The sequence below is a fragment of the Pavona decussata genome, unplaced genomic scaffold, assembly GCF_977016875.1.
Source record: "Pavona decussata unplaced genomic scaffold, jaPavDecu1.1 SCAFFOLD_23, whole genome shotgun sequence".
NCBI classification, from domain to species: domain Eukaryota; kingdom Metazoa; phylum Cnidaria; class Anthozoa; order Scleractinia; family Agariciidae; genus Pavona; species Pavona decussata.
In genome coordinates, this window is record NW_028145446.1 from 387,501 (window position 1) to 406,706 (window position 19,206).

The 19,206-nt window shown below is 41.9% G+C and overlaps 2 protein-coding genes across 6 annotated transcripts in view; one reads left to right on the top strand and one right to left on the bottom strand.

Annotated features, from left to right (window-relative positions):
• LOC146485946 (uncharacterized) overlaps positions 1–3,728 on the top strand; it is a 3,825-nt gene extending 97 nt beyond the window's left edge. The window contains exons 1-3 of the mRNA XM_085102594.1: positions 1–53; positions 2,552–2,755; positions 3,222–3,728. The exon at positions 1–53 is cut by the window's left edge and continues 97 nt beyond it. Of these exons, the coding sequence (XP_084958720.1) occupies positions 1–53; positions 2,552–2,755; positions 3,222–3,607 (643 nt within the window). The 3' untranslated portion in view covers positions 3,608–3,728. The remainder of the gene's footprint in view (positions 54–2,551; positions 2,756–3,221) is intronic.
• The window catches only part of LOC146485945 (thrombospondin-2-like), a 35,790-nt gene that overhangs the window by 7,284 nt on the left and 9,300 nt on the right, over positions 1–19,206 (bottom strand). For all 5 annotated transcript variants that reach the window (XM_085102568.1, XM_085102579.1, XM_085102572.1 and 2 more), the window contains 9 exons: positions 18,187–18,261; positions 16,619–16,764; positions 15,195–15,317; positions 14,481–14,586; positions 8,095–8,280; positions 7,131–7,256; positions 6,391–6,515; positions 5,933–6,143; positions 4,599–4,802 (listed from right to left, as the gene is read on the bottom strand). In XM_085102568.1, coding sequence (XP_084958694.1) covers positions 4,599–4,802; positions 5,933–6,143; positions 6,391–6,515; positions 7,131–7,256; positions 8,095–8,280; positions 14,481–14,586; positions 15,195–15,317; positions 16,619–16,764; positions 18,187–18,261 — 1,302 coding nt within the window. The remainder of the gene's footprint in view (positions 1–4,598; positions 4,803–5,932; positions 6,144–6,390; positions 6,516–7,130; positions 7,257–8,094; positions 8,281–14,480; positions 14,587–15,194; positions 15,318–16,618; positions 16,765–18,186; positions 18,262–19,206) is intronic.

The following is a 19,206-nucleotide window of genomic DNA, read 5'->3' on the forward strand; positions in this document are numbered from 1 at the left end:
GAAGCCAGCTGACAGGAGCCCTGCCTCAAGGGGGTACCCAAAGGAGTGTATAGGTATGTATATTACTACAGTATTAATTATTATTATTATTATTATTATTATTATTATTATTATTATTATTATTATTATTTTAGTGTATGATTGGTCATATGAATGACTTGTATTCTTTTTTTAAATTTATTATTATTACTTTTTAAAACAAATTGTGCTTGAAAATAGCACTGTTGTGCTTCGAAATACTCTCTTTTTTTAATCACGATTGAATTATAAATAGGTTTTTTACCACTCTTTTTTCTACTTTTAACTTGTAAATATCAATTTTCCTCGGAATATTTTAATAAAGAGGTCTATTATTTTAAAGGCCCAGTTTCACCCATTCGGCTTTGCGGCCGTTTGTTATTGTTTAAAAGCGCTTCTATTGTTTAGTCTTGCGATCTGATTGGTTTACTAGAATATTCCCGCTGGGATGAAAGTCCTGGCGCATTCAAAATAAATCAGACTACGCAAATCGGACTGGTTGATTTCGTTTCAGTCGCTCCGATTTATTTTAATTTTTATACCTATAAGAAATATGTACTCTCCAAAGCGCTCGAGTTCTTTGTACTCCTTTGTGTAAAATTCTCGGCGAACGAAATTCGAGGTTTGGTTTGTTTTTCTGTATTCATTCCTTTGAGCGACGCGGCGAAACAGTTGAACAGTTAAAGCCGGCAGCCCTCAATATTAAATAATTTTGTCCGAAGATTTTCATTCTATTGTTGTATAAGTTAGACAGAAATCTTAAAGTGTCCTTTCGATTATTATAAAAGCTGACATGAAATGAAATTAACAGTGCTGGACTCGTTAGCTCAGTTAATATCGCTTTCAAAATTATAGCGGGCTGCGCCGATCCGGTCTATCTGACTATCATGAGATTATTTCTACCTTTGATGATAAAGCAACGATGCTACGAATGAATCTGCAGCTTACTAAGCAAATGAGTATTTTAATTTATTTGCCTGTGCCGATAAGAAAAAACGAAGGAACGCCACCTAGAAAACCATACAGTTTATTATGCGTGGTTCAATTCTACCTGTTACCATCTCCCCCCCGGGCACACCCCCGGGCATTTGTGTACTTGACGTCCTATTCCCCACCCCCGGGCACACAGAAAGAGACAATTCCCTACCCCCGGGACTCATGACATGGACTAAAAATAAACTGCTATGTTTTGATGATTTATTTCTTTATTTAAACAAAACCAGGAACCTGAAAAATCCTAAACTTTTAGAACGAACGCGTATACACATTTAAAGAAGTCAAAGCTGATTGCCGCAGATTCGAGTTGAATTGGAAGCGACGCGCACGCATTGCAGGCAGAAAACCAACTGTAAAATTTGAGAACAAATCTGGGAACCGAAACATTTACCCAAAGCGTATACCTAGCCTTTAAGATAAAAGTATAAAAATGAAACAGCCTTGAATATCCGAAATAAAGCTACTAAATTCGGATACTTACGTCAAATCAAGCTCTGGGGTAAGTTTTTAAAGTAATGAATGAAAATATAAATCACATCGCCTCCATCAGATCGATAAAATAAAATGTATTTTCATTTTCTAAACTGCAACAAATTACCAATAACACTTAAATTCAAACAGAGCTTTCAGCTTCGACAGATTACTCTGGTCCAGCTATTCGCTAACGTACTCAATGGACTTGCCAGCGAAAAACGCGGCCTTTTCCGCGTAGTTAGCCGCCATTGTCACCCCATAAGTCCTTGCGTGAGTAGTTATTTCGATTTGCCCCGCCCCCTACCCCCGGGCAAGACCGCTTGAGGAAATTCCCGACCCCCGGGCCAGACGGGTCGAGTTTTTCCGGGGGTGTGCCCGGGGGGGGTGGGGATGGTAACAGGTAGAATTGAACCACGCATTACGTCTCTTCGCAACGCTGTTTACATGAATCGGGAGAATAAAATTGAATGGAGCCGCTAAAAAACTTACGTGTTAAGGTCAGACATCCGTAGAAATCAGGAACATCGCTACAACAGATCAAGCATGGAGACAACAAATCCTCCCGCTTCTTTGTTTCAGAATAAAAGCGAGACAAATACATTCCTTCGCAATAACAATTGTACAACCACATTGTCAACGGCGAGATGTTACTTAGAAGCGACCGATGATTTTCCAATTTTCCTTTCCACACGAAGACTGTTCTTGAAAATATCCACATAAATAAAGCGAGAGGATATTATACAAAGCTTAGTGACACGAAAAATAGTGATATTCCTGGAAATGAGCGCGATGAATGTGGATTACTTTCGCTATTAAGCGCTCGCTGGTAATTTTCTGAATTTTCGACTGTGCGAAATTCAGCTCGGCGCGCAATGTCTCTTGGGTGAACATGGGCCTTTAAACAAAATTATTATTATTATTATTATTATTATTATTATTATTATTTACTTTTTGTTTTTGGCTAATCAAATTTACATCATATAATTGGTTATAATGGTCAAAATTGTGGTAGATTCATGACTGTGAATTAATTGGGGTTTTTTTGGTTAATTGTTTGTTTCAGATTTTGATGAGTTCTCAATGCAAGGTGACAACAGAGCTGTGAAATATAGAACAGCGCATCTCAAATGGCTCCTGGACAACAATGTGTTTACCCTCAACAGCACAGATGAGTGGCAGCCTGACTTGCGTCGATGGACACCTAGCAGCAGTGCCAGATATCCATTGAGAATGAAGAAACCCAAGCAGCCAACTGACCCAGAGGCATGTAAGTTCGCTCATATCAAAATTGCTATCTCGATACTTAAGTTGTTAATACTAGTAATCAGAAGGTCTTAGGTTCGACTCCTGATAGGAGCACTCGGATTTCTTTTTTCTGAGTATGCCTGCGTCACTTTCTAGAATAATCATCATTCTCATTCATTCACCAGGCTGGAAATATACCATTACATTTCTTTCATATACCACACGTTCGACATTCAAATCCTAGCAGTATGCAGGATGTTTGTCCCATGAACCTAGTTTAATGGCCTTAGCTCCCACGAGTCTCCTGTAGCTCAGTGGTAGAGCATCTGAACTAGTAATCGGAAGGTCTTAGGTTCGACTCCTGATAGGAGCACTCGCATTTCTTTTTTCCGAGTATGCCTGCGTCACTTTCTAGAATAATCATCATTCTCAATATTACCTGACTCCCCGTTAATTTTTGTTATTGTTTTTCTTACTTCTTAATTTAGTGCCTGAGGATTGTCAAGTTCATATTTACCACAGCAAAAAAGATAGACTGTGGGTAAAGCAGTGGATATCAGGGATGCTGGAAGCAAACAGATTCAATGTCACTACCAACAAACAGTCATCAAGAAATGGTTCAAGAATGATCCTGGTTCTTTCCCCGGAGCTGTTTAACGAGCCATTCAGTTCTGATATCATCAGTGCCATTCAAGGGAAAACTCTGCTTGGTATCAAACTCAGGGACTGCGATGTTCCAGAGGAAATTGAGAAGGAATACAACAGCTATATGGACCTGACGACAGCAGATCTCAGTGATTTAACCTATCATGTAACATTCATGTTCAGGGTGCAAAAGTCCCTTAAGCTGCCACTATCCATTTGCTCAGCATAACAAACTTGAATCTTTAATTCTCTTACAGCTTGAAAAAATCAAAGTTTCTGTAAGTTTTGTCAGGGCTTCATGGTCTGCTTGATATAAATATAACAATGAATAAAAGCTTAAATTAACCAGAACTAGCTTTGTGGGTCATCTCAGACAGACAAGTCAAGTCAAGCCAAGTAATCTTGTGGAAACAGGATGGACATGATTTTGGACATAAAAACCATCTAAACATTTCCATTGCTTTGCCCATCAATTAGTGCGCCTTTCAATAACATGCGGACTCTGAAGTTCAAGATTCAACCAACCATTACGTTTTTCACTGCCGCCACTCACTGCAGCGGACCAAAGAAAACAAAAACATTTGGCTTGTGATTGGCCGATTTCGATCCACTTTAGTTGTTTCTTTATTTTTGCAGCCAGCCCATTGTCGCTGTAGCTATGAATGATGGGAGTAAAACATGCAAATCGTTAGTTGGGATTGAAGTTCAGGGTCGGTATGTTAATGAAAGGTGCAGTAAAATAATGTAAGATGCATGACCACTAAAACACTAAATCAGATGGCTTTTAAATTGAAAATCATGTTCATCCTGTTTAGACTTGGTGCCCACTCTAGTACTCAGGCACAGGAACTACGTCTGAATATTTTTGGTGTCTCAGCAAAAATCTAGCACCATGCTCACAGGCACAGGCACTACCTCAATGGGTGGTACAACAAGGCAATGGCACTGGTCTGAACAGCATTTTGTCATTTCCTGTGCTTTTCCCCCATGTGTGCCTGTCATACAGTAAACAAAATATCGGGCGCTAAATCTCTGATGGACAAATAAGGACTAACGATCGCCTTTTGAGCACCAAGGAGTCTGAACAGCGCCTAAGACAACTCACCTTGGTATCCCATTACCTGTCCTTTCTTTTTGCACCCCCCTTAGAGTTCCTGCTCCCCATCGCCTCCCCCCAAACACACACCTTTAATTGTCCAAGAGAGAAAACGGCTCCTTACCGAGAGATCCACATTTCCTTGATGCCATTTATTGCCTTGATTGCCAGCCTTCCAGAACACTGCAAACCACGTTTTATCGACAGTCTTTACTTCCACGAGCAAGCTGCCCATTTTGTCGTCACCACCCGTACGATCAGACATGTGATAAAAGAAACTCATATTACAGGCATCACCAGCAGCAAACCAGGGAGTCTCAAACGAGGCCTGCAACAAAACCCATTGGATTATGGACAATATGACTCAACTTTAATGCTGAAAGATGTAGCAGTATATGTTACATATTTTTCAACTGCCCAAGCAGTGTTTGTAACAAAATCACAAATATCCAGGAAATTGCCTCAGTTTAGTTATTGCAATGCTGGGCCCGGATGTTTGAAAAGGGATTAACACCAATCCACGATTAAAGTTAAATCAAAGTTTTCATCTCACTTGATCGCTGAAAACGTTGTCACAAGAAAGCTGTCTAAGTTAATACTTGAAAATATTAAAATATTGTTTTATTTTTGGAAACATACTATTGATTGACTAAAAGTTAGCAATAAATTGAAACTGAAATTAAGGTCACACTAACGCTGGGTTAAGCTTTGAACATGTGGGTCCTAAATACAGACATGAGTCTTCTGCTACAACTCGCAAAAAATATTGCCTTCAAATTTAAGATTACGAAGCCTTATTATATAAACACCAGTGTTTTATTATTTCTGCCACTGAGAAAATCCATATATTTTCACATGTGAAAATACGATATTTTTACATGTAAAAAAATCAGCCAATCAGAAATCAGCAACTTGCACTTTCGTTTACGTTTTCGTTTATTTTTACTGTACATTGTAGAGCTCCAAGTTTTCACTGGAGTATTAATATTTTAAACAATGAAGTACATTTATCGGGTTCTCAACTATATGGCATGGTTTTGGTTTATGGAATGGCTGATTCTTGTTTATTTTATAAACAGAATAATACATGGACGCTTGGAGATATGGACTTTATCTTCTCGTGTTCACATTCGATATCGATGTGAACACTCGAAGATAAATTCCATATCTCTGCACGCCCATGTATTATTCTCTATTTATAATATCTCCCCTCCTGAAATCCCTCACCCACAACACAGGAGATAGGGTTATAGTTCTGCATCTAGTAAACCCACAATCTCCAATCCTTTTTTTTATTTTCCTAAAGAATTTGAAACAGGGGAGTTGTCTATTACAATGTATTTATCTGGTTATTTTCCCTGACATGGCAGGTAGGCAACAAGAGGACATTGCAGTCCTTACAAGGTCTGTCTACCCATCCCACACCCCAATGAGAAAGAAAATATTTATGCCACGCACCCTGTTTCCTTTATCAATTCCCGATGCTTCTAAATAAGCATAATATCCAGAACCAGTAGTGTGGTCAGATGATGGCCCTGTACTTCCAGATAGTGTCCTCCCTTGGATAACTCTCCACTCCTCCTCATCATCTGATGACTGCTTAAGAAATCCAACATCAGAAGCTTTATCCCCAAAGTCGATTGGCAGCAAGTTGCATGCAATTCTTCCACTACAAGAAACAGCCATTTGATATATAACGGTCTATCACAGCTGGCATTCTTAAAAATGGACTTCTTCATAAATAAAATCACAATGGATTGTATTGTGTGACAAGTCACCTATATTTTGGGCGGATACGCTGGCCATCATCAGGATGAATGGCTGTAAAACACGTCATACACCATGTGTAACACTCCACCCTTTCCTAGATCCAACATCTTTTGGACCCATTCAGTTAATTTAACATTAACACTCACTTTGCACCAGCTATCCATACCCAAGCTGCCACAGTGAAACTGCTGAACTCTCCCATGATGTCCTTGAAGGATCCTAAATCTGCATACGCATCTGCACCATTCAGTCTCAGAGTATAGTCTTTGATCTAAATCAAGAAACTTATTTTAACTTATTTTTGGGGTCAATTATGGGATACATGGAATGTGATAGCACTTCAAATTTGACACAACATCAGGTAAGTTGAACAGGATCCATATGATACAACAACATCAAGGTTAAGGATGTTTGCAGGATATTTTACTTTTTTAAGCAGAATGTACCCTGCGGGGACTCTAAATAAGCCAACTACGCAAAATACATGTACCAGAGATGCAAACAACTTTGTACATGCTAGAAACTTGCCAGAAAGAAACGCTTTGCTTAAGCAAGGTCAGGAAACAGGATGAAAAACACTGATCAATTATTTAATCCATGGAACTTGAAAGGCCACTGATATTTTGTATCAATCATTCAATGAAAATTCAATTGTCACAAATTTTGTTTTAAGTAATTATTATAACCAGTACCTTTGCCTCAAAATAATAAAATTAATGTTCACAATCCTTCCATGAACAATGCCTCTAAGTGTGCATGCTTACAGATGATCTAGATATGACAATATTGATTCCTACATGAGGAGAGCCTGCAAGTAATGTTTACCATCTTTTCATGAACAATGCACACTTCCAGATGACTTAGATATGACAACATTGATTCCTACCTGAGGAGAGCCTGCCACTAATGCTGAGTAGTAAACCTCTTTTTGAGAAAAGACATACATGCCAAGATGCCCACCTCTGTAACTCAAGTCAATTATGTTCCCAGAGTCTGATATGAGTCTATTGCCCTGTTGTAAAATAATAAAGAATTTAAAAGTAATTGATTAGTAATTAAAAGTCTTTTGAAAATTTACACTACTGCTATAGTCTTGTCTTTTGTAAACAATCAAGACACCACATGGATGACTTCCAATATTTGTGTCATAATTTTTCTGATCTTCTGCCTGCACTTAACTATCATCTCAATCTACACCAAACATGCCAACACATTAGCTTCTTAGTAAAAATTCTTTACATGTAAATTAACTAGTATACTCTAAACTATGTTTAAAACCACTCAAGATGACACATCTTGGACACTGTGCACAGTCAATTCACAATTAATTTCATATACACCGTCTCAGCCTGGCACCAATTGACCTGGTACAAAGCATGAAGCTAAAACTACAGTCCTATAAATCAAAAGCACAGTATGCATGTGATGTCATCACCCATGGTTGTGTACCATCAACAAAAGGTTTCTTATTAACTTCTGTTGTCATGGTAACTAAACAGCCACCACTCTATTGTCATTTGAATCTCAAGGGACTGATCGCTCATGCTCTATAGGACTGAGTTTGCCAGGGAGCAAGGATGGCAGAATGGTGAGAGCACTCGCTTCCCACCAGCATGGCCTGGGTTCAAATCTCAGAGTTAATGTTATATGTGGGTTGAGTTTGTGGTTGGTTCTCTTCCCTGCTCGGAGGACTTTTCTTGGAGAATCTCCAGTTTTCCTCTCTCCACAAAAACCAGTGTTTCCAAATTCCAATTCAGTCAGGAAAACAGTGGACAAAGAGCCAGTCTGCGGATGTGCCACTGAAATTTGTTTTAATCCAATTTACCTTTAAGTCAATTTAATGTACTTACTTGGTACCACCGCACACGGATTCTTCCAGAGTCTGGATCATGAAGGAGCCTCCAGTGATATGCCACACCCGGAGCCCACTGAGGAGCAGGGTCATACCACAGAACATGTGACTGATTGATGGTGTTTCCTGTCTCCCATAAGGCATCCCGAAGAGCCACACCAGGACCTGTACTGGAATCAATGGCCTGGGGGATTTAAATTATTATGGATTAAAAAAACAGGAATTATGTTGTGTATTAACCTTATCTATTAACACAAGTTTTCTTTGCTGTTCTCAATCTCTGCCCGCTTCCAACCCCACCTGACCCAGTTTCCATTTTGCATGACTTTTTATTATTATTTAATCAAAATTCCAAATTACATCACATTGCACGAGACAATCTAATGAATTTGAGGTCAGCTAAAAACAGAATAGAAGATTCCTTGGAATAAACTGCCTAATATATCATAGGTAACCTCTAATAACTAGTTAATATATATTACAATAAAAAATTTGCCTTAAATTTATCATAAAAGAGAGAAATCAAGTTCTTAAGAAAAAAGACAAACAAGGTGTTTTACTCCCTATTGAGAGGTAGTTCATTCCATTGGCAGCAAACCCAAACAAAAAAGGAAATTATAATAGGGTTAAATGTAATTTAACTTAGTTAACGACTTGGAGCAAGTTTGCTCCGTGGTGGCGTGGCGTAGCAAGGCGTTAGCGTTTATTGGCGTATAGTTTGAGCACGGGTAGCACATTAGCGTTTGGGCATTTGTTGTTACACTATTGTTTGGGGCCTGGTTCAGGTCTGCAGGCAGTTGCGTGGCCAGCGGTATTCTCTTGCAGTTTAGGCGTGCTCCTTTGCACGTGCTCGGAAATTTACTCTACTCAGCGTTTTTCGTGGCGTGGCTAGTTTATCGCGTTTTGTTAGGCTTTTCTTTCGTTTTTCATCGAGGTTTTTTCTCTAAAAGCGTTGCCTTAGCGGTCAGCCTTCGATTTATTCTCTATAAGGGTGGTTTGACTGTCAGTGCTCGTTTTTTGGTGAGTGTTCGGACGCGTTTTGTCGCTCGCATCGTGTTGGCGTGTTGTTGTTCATTCATTGCTCGGCTCGCATGGCTCATCCGCGCTCAACTTACAACAGTTTGTCGGCGGGTGTAATCCCGTCTACATGCACTTCTTCACCTTCTTCTTCTGCTGCTAGCGTGGTAGTTTCGGCGGCTTCGGCGGGAACGTCCTCGTCGTTCTCCAATGACATCGCGTCCGCTATCGCCCAAGCGTTCAGTAACTCCCTTCCAACCATCATCGCGGCGATCCGGGATAACGCAGCTCCTGTATCGAGCGTTCCTTCAGGTGTCACGTCCACCGTTTGTTCAACTCCTGCTACGGTCGTTGCAGGCTCGATGGCTGCCGCTTCAGGTACGTGGACGTTGCCGGCATTTGTATCTACCTTCCCGTCCGTGTCAGCCACCACCGGCTCTAACTCGGCTCGGCCTGTGCTGTCTTTTGCTTCACCGTTGACGGCCACTCATGTTGCCAGCTCGTCTTCCAGTCTCGGCAGTTTGCTTTTCCCACCGTCTGTGGACAAAGCATTTGTGGTTGGACCAGGACACGCCCCAATTCCCGCTAAACTTGTGGCGAAGATTACGAGCGGTCAGTTCGTAGATTTAGCGGACTTGTTGTCAGCAAATCTGCGGACGGCAGAGCACGAGCCGCAAACCTTTTTGGACGGCAAGTTGGTGGTCTCTAAAAAGCGCCGGGCGGTTGAAATACAGGACATATTGACCTGGACCGAGGCCTTCACTATTTTTCAGATGGTGATGTGTGCGACCCATCCCCATCGTTGGCCAGACCTCACTAAATATAAATTGCTCATCATACAAACGGCTCGGCAATCAACGAGTAGAGCTTGGATGGAGTATGATCTTGCTTTTCGCAAGGATGCTGCAGCAACTGGGGCTTCTGACTGGTCGAAGATGAATTTGGATTTGTATAATTTTCACTTGCGGTCGCCAGCACCCATTGCCAACCCCCAGTCTTCTACTTCCCCACCCGTTACCGTGTCAGCAAGCCGGGGCTACAACTCCCAACCCCCTTACTGCATCTCGTGGAACAACGGGCAATGCCGCTGGCCTTTCGGGGAATGCCGTTATCGCCACATTTGCAGTTCATGTAACAGCGACCACCCCAGGGTTAGCTGCCCCTTTCACCCCCCAGGGGTCGGTCGCTCACGTTCCCCTTCCCCTGCCAAGGGGGGGCGGTACTGAGAGGATTACAAGTCCTCCTGCTTCTGGTGTACATAGTGTAAATAATCTTATTCCTGTTGCTCCAGACCAGCACCGTGGCTTTTGTGGCTCAGTGGCTGTGCCTTCTTCAGATTCAACTGGTTTATCCGGAAGTTTGGTTCCTGTTCATTCGTTTTCTCCATTAGTTCCAGTACATTTGGTGTCCCTGTTGCAGTTATCCCAGTTTCAGGCAGAGTTGTGTGACTATCCAGATCAGACGGCAGCAGACTATGTTCTTACCGGTCTCCGTGAGGGCTTCCACATTGGCTTTGAGACCTCATCAGTCACCCTGCGGTCAGCCTCTTCTAACATGCGATCTGCCCTTGTCCACCCATCTGTCATAGATGCTTACCTTGAGACAGAGGTTTCATATGGAAGAGTTGCCGGCCCATTTACATCGCCTCCTTTTCCTGACTTGCACATCAGTCGTTTTGGAGTCATCCCGAAAAGCAACCAGCCGGGTAAATGGCGTCTCATCTTGGATCTCTCTTCACCAGAGGGCCACAGCGTTAATGACGGCATTCCAAAACCCCCCTTTTCAGTTCAGTATGTCACGGTTGACTCCTTTATAGAAGGCATTATGGCTAGGGGCCGAGGAACTCTTATGGCCAAGTTCGATGTGGCGAGCGCCTATCGCAATGTGGGTATTCATCCCCAGGATCGTCCGCTCTTAGGAATGGTTTGGCGTGGCAAATACTACGTTGACATGGCTCTCCCATTTGGTCTGCGTTCAGCACCCTACATCTTCACTGCTATTGCAGACCTGGTTCAGTGGATGCTGACTCAACACTATGGAGTTGACTTCCTTCGCCATTACTTGGATGATTTTCTGACCTTAGGTCCTCCGGCTTCCCCAGTCTGTTACAACAACTTACAGGCGTGTATCCAGTTGTGCTCTAGGTTAGGCCTCCCCCTTCACCCTGAGAAGCTGGAGGGTCCCTCTACTTGCCTCTCCATCCTTGGTATTGAGCTCGACTCCACCACAATGCAGGCCCGTCTCCCAGCGGAGAAAAGAGAGAGGATCATTGCCCTGCTGGGTACTTGGTCGGGTAAGCGGTTCTGTAAGCGGCGGGAGCTGGAGTCCCTTATTGGCCACCTCCACCATGCATGTAAGATAGCTCCTCAGGGAAGGACATTTCTCCGACGCATGATTAACTTACTGTGTACTTTCAGGCGCGATGACCATCCCATTAGACTGAACCAGGAGTTTCATCGGGACTTGACATGGTGGCAGGAACTGTTCCAAAGCTGGGAGGGTCTCAGTTTCTTCCTTATGCCTTCGTGGGCCCCCCTTCCAGATTTCCAAGTGTCATCAGATGCTGCAGGCTCTCTGGGCTATGGAGCTATCTTTAACAACCAGTGGTTCTTTGGTGCGTGGTCAGCTTCACAGCAGTCTCTCTCAATTGCATACAAGGAACTGTTCCCCATTGTTGTGGCGGTGTACTTGTGGGGACCTGGGTGGGCGTCACGGCGGGTCGAGTTTTTATGCGACAACGAGTCTGTGGTGGCTGTTCTGTCTTCTGGTACCTCCAGAGACCCTGACTTAATGGTTTTGTTGCGTTACTTAGCATTGTTGGCAGTGCGCCATTCATTTTCCTTTACTGCATCTTCAATTCGTGGTAAATCTAACCCAGTTGCGGATGCTCTTTCCCGTTTCCAGTTTCAGCGATTCAGGCACTTGGCCCCACAAGCCGAGCAGTCTCCGATGACAGTCCCCCCTGCTCTTCTGGAGGCGTTGCACGTCATGTGACGGAGAGATGCCAATTTTTCCTTTACCAGGGTCTGGCCCCGTCTACACGTCGGGTATACTTGTCCGCCCAGCGTTGCTACTTTGATTTCTGCCGTCAGGATGGCCAGCTGAGTCCAGATGGTGCTCTTTTGCCAGCTGATGAACAATCGCTCATGCGTTTTGCTTCTTTTTTGGCTGACAGCCTACACCACTCGTCCATTAAAGTGTACCTCAGTGCAGTGCGGTCCCTTCACATTGACAATGGCTTACCTGATCCCCTGATTAACTGTCTGCAGCTACAGCGGCTGTTAAGGGGCATTAAGCGTGTGCAAGGTTCATCTACCACTAAGCGCCTTCCCATCACTATTGACCTCTTAAAGGTCATCCAGCGATCCTTGGACCTGAACTCCCGGGACCATGTCATGCTCTGGGCGGCGTGTTGCCTCGGTTTTTTCGGTTTCCTACGAGCTGGTGAGTTTACCACAAATTCTTCATTTGACCCTAGTATCCATTTGACAGTTGGCGATGTGCAGGCGGATTCCTTGGTGGACCCAACATGTTTTAAAGTTCATATCAAGTGCTCGAAGACAGACCCCTTTCGCGTAGGCTGTGACATTTATGTGGGTCGGGGCAACAGCCTTGTCTGCCCAGTGCTGGCCCTTGGTAATTTTTTGGCTCTGCGTGGTCCATCTCCAGGGCCCCTGTTCTGCTATGCGGATGGCCGTCCGTTAACTCGGCAGCAGCTATCATCCACGGTGCAGGCTATTTTACACTCTGCTGGTTATTCAGGCTCTTACTCAGGCCACAGCTTCCGGATTGGTGCAGCTACCACAGCTGCTGCACGGGGAATCCCTGATCACCTTATTAAGACTTTAGGCCGATGGTCTAGTGATGCCTATCAACTCTATATCCGCACACCAGTTGGCTCTCTTACCCAGGTCTCCAGTGAGTTGGCATAGCAGGTGGGGCTTGTGCGTCTCTTCACTTGGGGTTGGGTGCCTCAGGTCTGGTCCCTTGGGGTCTGTGTCTCCTTGGCCACGAGCCCCCAATTGCTCCAGGCTGTCCCAACCCGGAGGTCCTTCGGCATGGCGGGCGGGGCTCGTGGCTGGGTTGTGGGTAGGGCAGGCTTATGGGGTGTTCTACCTACCTGGGTTTGGGTTGGCGGTACCAGCCCCTGGCTCCTGGGCACCCAACCTCCATTTGCGACATAGGCGTTAAATAGGGTTAAATGTAATTTAACTTAGTTAACGACTTGGAGCAAGTTTGCTCCGTGGTGGCGTGGCGTAGCAAGGCGTTAGCGTTTATTGGCGTATAGTTTGAGCACGGGTAGCACATTAGCGTTTGGGCATTTGTTGTTACACTATTGTTTGGGGCCTGGTTCAGGTCTGCAGGCAGTTGCGTGGCCAGCGGTATTCTCTTGCAGTTTAGGCGTGCTCCTTTGCACGTGCTCGGAAATTTACTCTACTCAGCATTTTTCGTGGCGTGGCTAGTTTATCGCGTTTTGTTGGGCTTTTCTTTCCCTCCCTTCCCTCCCAGTAGTGTTACCTTGTTATTGTTGGGGATTGGTGTTGGGGGTTGGTTAGGGTTAGGGTTAGTTCGTTGTCTTATGTACTTATTATTTTTCCACTGAGCTTTTTGTCTCAGTGTGACGGGTGCTAGGGTTGGGGTTGGGTTGCGGGCGGGGCTCGTGGCTGGGTTGTGGGTAGGGCAGGCTTATGGGGTGTTCTACCTACCTGGGTTTGGGTTGGCGGTACCAGCCCCTGGCTCCTGGGCACCCAACCTCCATTTGCGACATAGGCGTTAATTAAAGTTTCAGCACAGTTCTGACAAAAAGGGGCATCATTTTTTCCAGTTTCTGTTCTGGTAGGTATAAGTAATTATGTTTAAAACACCAACAGCAGTGTTTTATCGGGATTTAAAACCACGAGAAGAGCCGAGTTTTTTTTTTTTTTAACGGCTTCAAAAACATTCCTAGAAAAGCAGGTGTCAAGAAAGTTCATAACAATGATGCTTTTGTGAACGTTGGAAATAAGCATACAAGAAAGAAATTAAACACCACATACTAATAACGAGGAGGTTTTATCGGGTTTTAAATCCACTGCATGTGATGTTTTATCAACCATGGGCCTATGAATTATTAATGAGTTTTTGAAGGTAGGTATAAATTTTTGGTCTCAAATTAAGGGTGAAGCTGTTGAGTAGCATCAAGCAGGTAGGGTAAGATTACAAGGAATGGAATGTATTTCCATCAAAACTTCTATTGGAAAACTCACCTATGACTAGACTAATCTAACTAAAGTACAGCTATCCTCACAAGTACACACACAAATAAAAACTGAAAACAATTTGCCAGCTAACACCAACATGCGTCACTTGTAACTGATGTGTACATACCATAAGATTAATTCCTTTTCGCGCAACAGCTCTTGGATAAGGATCATTAGAATCCGGTACGTTGTAAGTTTGGGTCTTTTTCTTCCAAGAGCACACATAAAATTTCCTACCCAGAAATAAAACAAAAATTAACGGCAGTTAGTTGATGTACACGTGAATGCACCTGATGTCTACCCCTCATCACTCTGCAAAGAGACATGCTACTGAGAGTTCCAGACCCTGAAAACATTAAATTAAAACAGACCACACTATCTAAATTATTCTTGAATACAGGGGTTACAGGGCTGTCATTAAGAGGCGGGGGCAAGGGATTTCCCCCAGTTACTAAGAACTTGGCCCCCGGCTATTTTCATAGGAAAATAGAAGAAAAATAGAACCAAAAGAAATTCCTAGCTGTTTGATTCCCTGCCTACTTGTTGTATTTATCCAGCAACTTGAAATCTTAGTGACAGTCCTGGGGTTAGGTTCTAATTAAACTGTGGTGTTGTGTCAGTGGGGAGTGAAAACGAATGTTTAGTATTGATACTCATAGCTAAAAGGTAATTTGGCCACTGGAAAGAGATATTTGAGTGCTGATATTTCGAACATAATTAGCCCTTTGCGAAGAAACCAAACATAAATTATGTGTGTCCTATTTAAGGTCAAGTCAAATTTGATGCTGTAGACGGCAATAAATGCTTAAAGTTTTTAAAGGAATATTAATCCACCCTATACCTGTTACTCTGGTAACCAAAGACAATACCAGCAAAATCATCATCTTGTGTGTCAGATATAAAGAACGTTCCACTGTAGTCAACATGTCCAAATCTTGTATAGCTTACCAAAAGGCCAGGGTTCCTAAAAAAAAAAGGACACATTCAATTTTGTTGAGATTAAGTGGAATTACTGCGCCTTTTAATAACATACAAACTCTGAACTTCAACCCAACTACCAATGTTTCACTGCTTTCAATCATAATTACGCCAACAACCAGCTGACAGCAAAAATAAAGAAACTGACAAGAGTGGATCAAAATCTTCCAATCACAGCATACAAACATGACCTTTAGAACCTGTTGAGCCAAACGTTATTGTTTTCTAACAGGTCCGTAGCAGTGATTGATGGCAGTGAAAAGTGTAATGGTTGGTTAAATCTTGAACTTCAGAGTCCACATGTTATTGAAAGACGCAGTAAGATGACATTCAACTGAAGACACTATTACTGGCTGGCACTTTAACAAGTGCAGAACTTGCCTGACCCTTACAGTACACTGTAGCCCAGGGTGTTCACAGTCACTACTGAAGCAGCTGCTCATTAATTATGCTGATCTTTGATTGCTGCAGTTCAATTGTCATTATGCCACATCCTATCTCCTGTTTTGCTTTGTTTTGTTTTGCTGCTTTATTTTTTATCCTGACTTTTGTGGGGTTTTTTCCTCCCCTAATCTGATGGTGAGGTTACATTATGGTAAATAAATAATGGGGTTCCTCTACACTTAGTATTACGTACAGCATCACATGCGCCGGGGTAATAAGGTGTGTCTGGGTTGCCATTAGAGCGGTTTTCAATTGACTGTTGTTACACTTTTGCTTTTACTATGCTCTCTGAATTTGGTAAGAAAAGCCTGCACCACTTTTTCAACCAATTAATAAAGCAAAACCAAAATCTTATCATGACTTGCTTACATATATTGATTTTCCCACATTTGGCACCCTGGTTACATGTACAGTCAACTCCCTTTATTGCGGACACCCTCGGGACCACAAGTTAGTGTCCTTAATAGCAGGAAATTATTTCTGACAAACATCTTTAATTTATTTTTGCCAGGGATTTAGCTTAACTGTCCATATTATCAGGGTGTCCATAATGGCAAAGTTTCCACAAGACGAGAGTTTATCGTCAGTGCTTCAAGTTCTGAATAATCCTTTGAGCCATTTGCAGGTTTGGTTTACGTACGTGTACAACACTCAGTTGAAACCTGCTCTCATAGGGAATGTAGCTGAGTATATGTAATATTCTTAAGCTTGGATCTATTAGTGACAAATTGAAAATTAAGCATCTGCATAATACAAAGACAGCTAGGTATGACGAGACACAAAATCAATTTGGTGAAATTAATTAACTTTTTATTGAATGGCATTCTCAAAACAAGCACATACCCATTAACAGTTTGCACAATTTCTCGGCCATTGTCATAAACATTCCATTTTGGTGGACTCTGAGCTTTCCCTACACCATCTAAAATCACCACCTGATACCGACTGAAGTCAGTTTTGTTTAAAAACTTGTTCACTGGATAGTCATCCTAAAAGAAAAGAAATTAGTTATTTACAATACAGTCGAACCTCCTGCATCCACTTATTTGAGGTGTCCGCGTATGGGAGGTTAAAATGTATTGTTTGTTTGTAGTTGAGAGCATGACCAAGTGTCTTCTTACAAGAGGTGTCTACTTATGGGAATGCAAAAATGTAGTGTTTGTATGTCGCTGAGAACATGACCAAGTGTCTGCTTACAAGAGGTGCTCACTTAAGGACGGTACCTACTATTGTTACTGTGCATACGTTCCGCGCATCGCGAGATACTCGGGTTTCCTATGGGTGGTGCTTACTAATACAGGAATATTTTTGCGTGGTTTAAAACTATACGGAGAAAGCAGAACTTACCAAATACTTTTGGTATCTCAAAAAAATGGTGGTAACCATGCATTTTTCAGAGATAATTAAGCTTCAATTTAGGAAAAGATCCCATACATTGCTTTATATTTCGGCATTTTCAGAGATATTTATGTTTATTTATCTCTGAAAAATGCGTGGTTACCCCCAATTTTCTTTTTGGATTCCAATAGCCCTTGCTAAGATCTGCTTTTCCCAAAAAGTCATAAACCGCACAAAAATACTTCGATATTAGTAGGCATCGTCCTTAAGGGAAGTTAAAAAATTGTTAGTAGTGTTTGTATGTAGCTGAGAGCTAACCAAGTGTCTACTTACAAGAGGTGTCCACTTATGGGAAGTTAAAAATGTGGTGTTTGATGTAGCTGAGAATATGGCCAAGTGTCTTTTTAAGAGAGGTGTCCACTTATGGGAAGTTAAAAATGTAGTGTTTGTATATAGCTGAGAACATGGCCAAGTGTCTGATTACAAGAGGTGTCTGCCTAAAGTAGGTGTCTGTAGGTGGAGGTTTGACTCTAATGACATGGTAGCCAGCCATTGAGAATGGGCCAATAGCCAGCAAATGCACTTCACACTGGACTTTGTCTCCTCTAAATTCTCTACTAGCCAATGAGGGGATGCAGCCCTTGCTGCTTGCAAGTCCAGCTACAACTACAGCTCATTACCAACAGATAATTTGCTGCTTAGTTTAGAGTTATTTTCCCCCAAGACCCCCTTCTACTCTGACTTATTATTTTGCCTACTATCTCAAAACATGGGGCTACACTCTCGGCTAATGAAAAATGCCATTCGGGGGGGGGGGGGGGGTGCTTTCTTGGTAGATTAGGTTGGCCTAATTAGATTATAATAAGCTGGATTGGATGGGATTGCATCACATCCTATTACATTGCTCAGACTGGATTGGTTCGATTACATGTAGATTAATTATTATTTAAGCAAGGCTCAGACTATTTCAAGGAACATTTTATTTTGAAACAGAAAATGACAAAGTGTGGTATTTCGGCAATTTAAGATGCAGAGATTTTCCTGGTTATAACGTGCTGAACAGCTGTAGATACCTGATAGTAGATGACTGAGTCACCATCAGCGTCCCCAACACAAACATCACCAGTACCATCACCATCGCTATCTGCCTGTGTAGCAAATATAGTGTCGCTGTATATTTTTTAAATATTTTAAAGTATAATATGAAATTGCCAGTGGTTCCTTATAAAGTGTATATGACAGAAATTTTTTTATTTACTTGATCAAATCTTCATGTTGTTCTCATATGAAAATTGAAAAAAAAAATCCTTATCAATTTTTCTTCCCCACATTAATGACTAATGAGGCATAAAAAGGATCAAATTTCACTTCCGGTTGGGTACGATACTATGCAAGATGGGAGGCTAGGGATAGTGGAGCTGTGAATTGTCAATACACTTAGTCTAGCAGTCTCTCTATTCCTCAGTTGTTTCATTCTGAGTATTGAAACATTCCATTCATATTTTTGTCCATACAGTTTTCTTCCTCTGCACATGAAAACAACAGAGAAATAAAGAAAGTGCGAGACTAACATTCCTTTATGTATTCTGTTGTATATACAATGCAGAATGCCTTCATTCAATACACAGCAGCTAATAAAATCTTATTTCTACTGATTGAGTTTTTTCAGGTTACTGATAATTATCTGCGAACGTTCAGCAAAGATACTGACATGAAAATGGCTGGTTACTTACAGCTTTAATAAAGATGACTTAGTTTTTAGCAATCAAATCAACTGTCATCATTTACCAAGTAACCAAGTATCATTAATTTACTTTCAATTTTGGACAGAACATCAAATGAATATAAACCAATTTCTAGATCCAGATTTAATGCGCATTCACAACAGACTCAGATGTAAAATCATTGTGTTTTCTTATGTATGGCTGGGAAATATTATCTTTAAAATACAGGGGGAAAAACCTCCAAAAGTGATGAGAGCAAAGAAATATTTATGAAATAAACAAACTAATAGCTTAAGAGCTCAATCAGAATTTGGCAACTTGTGATCTCTCTTTGATAAACTTATATAATTCATTTCCATCCTTGTAATA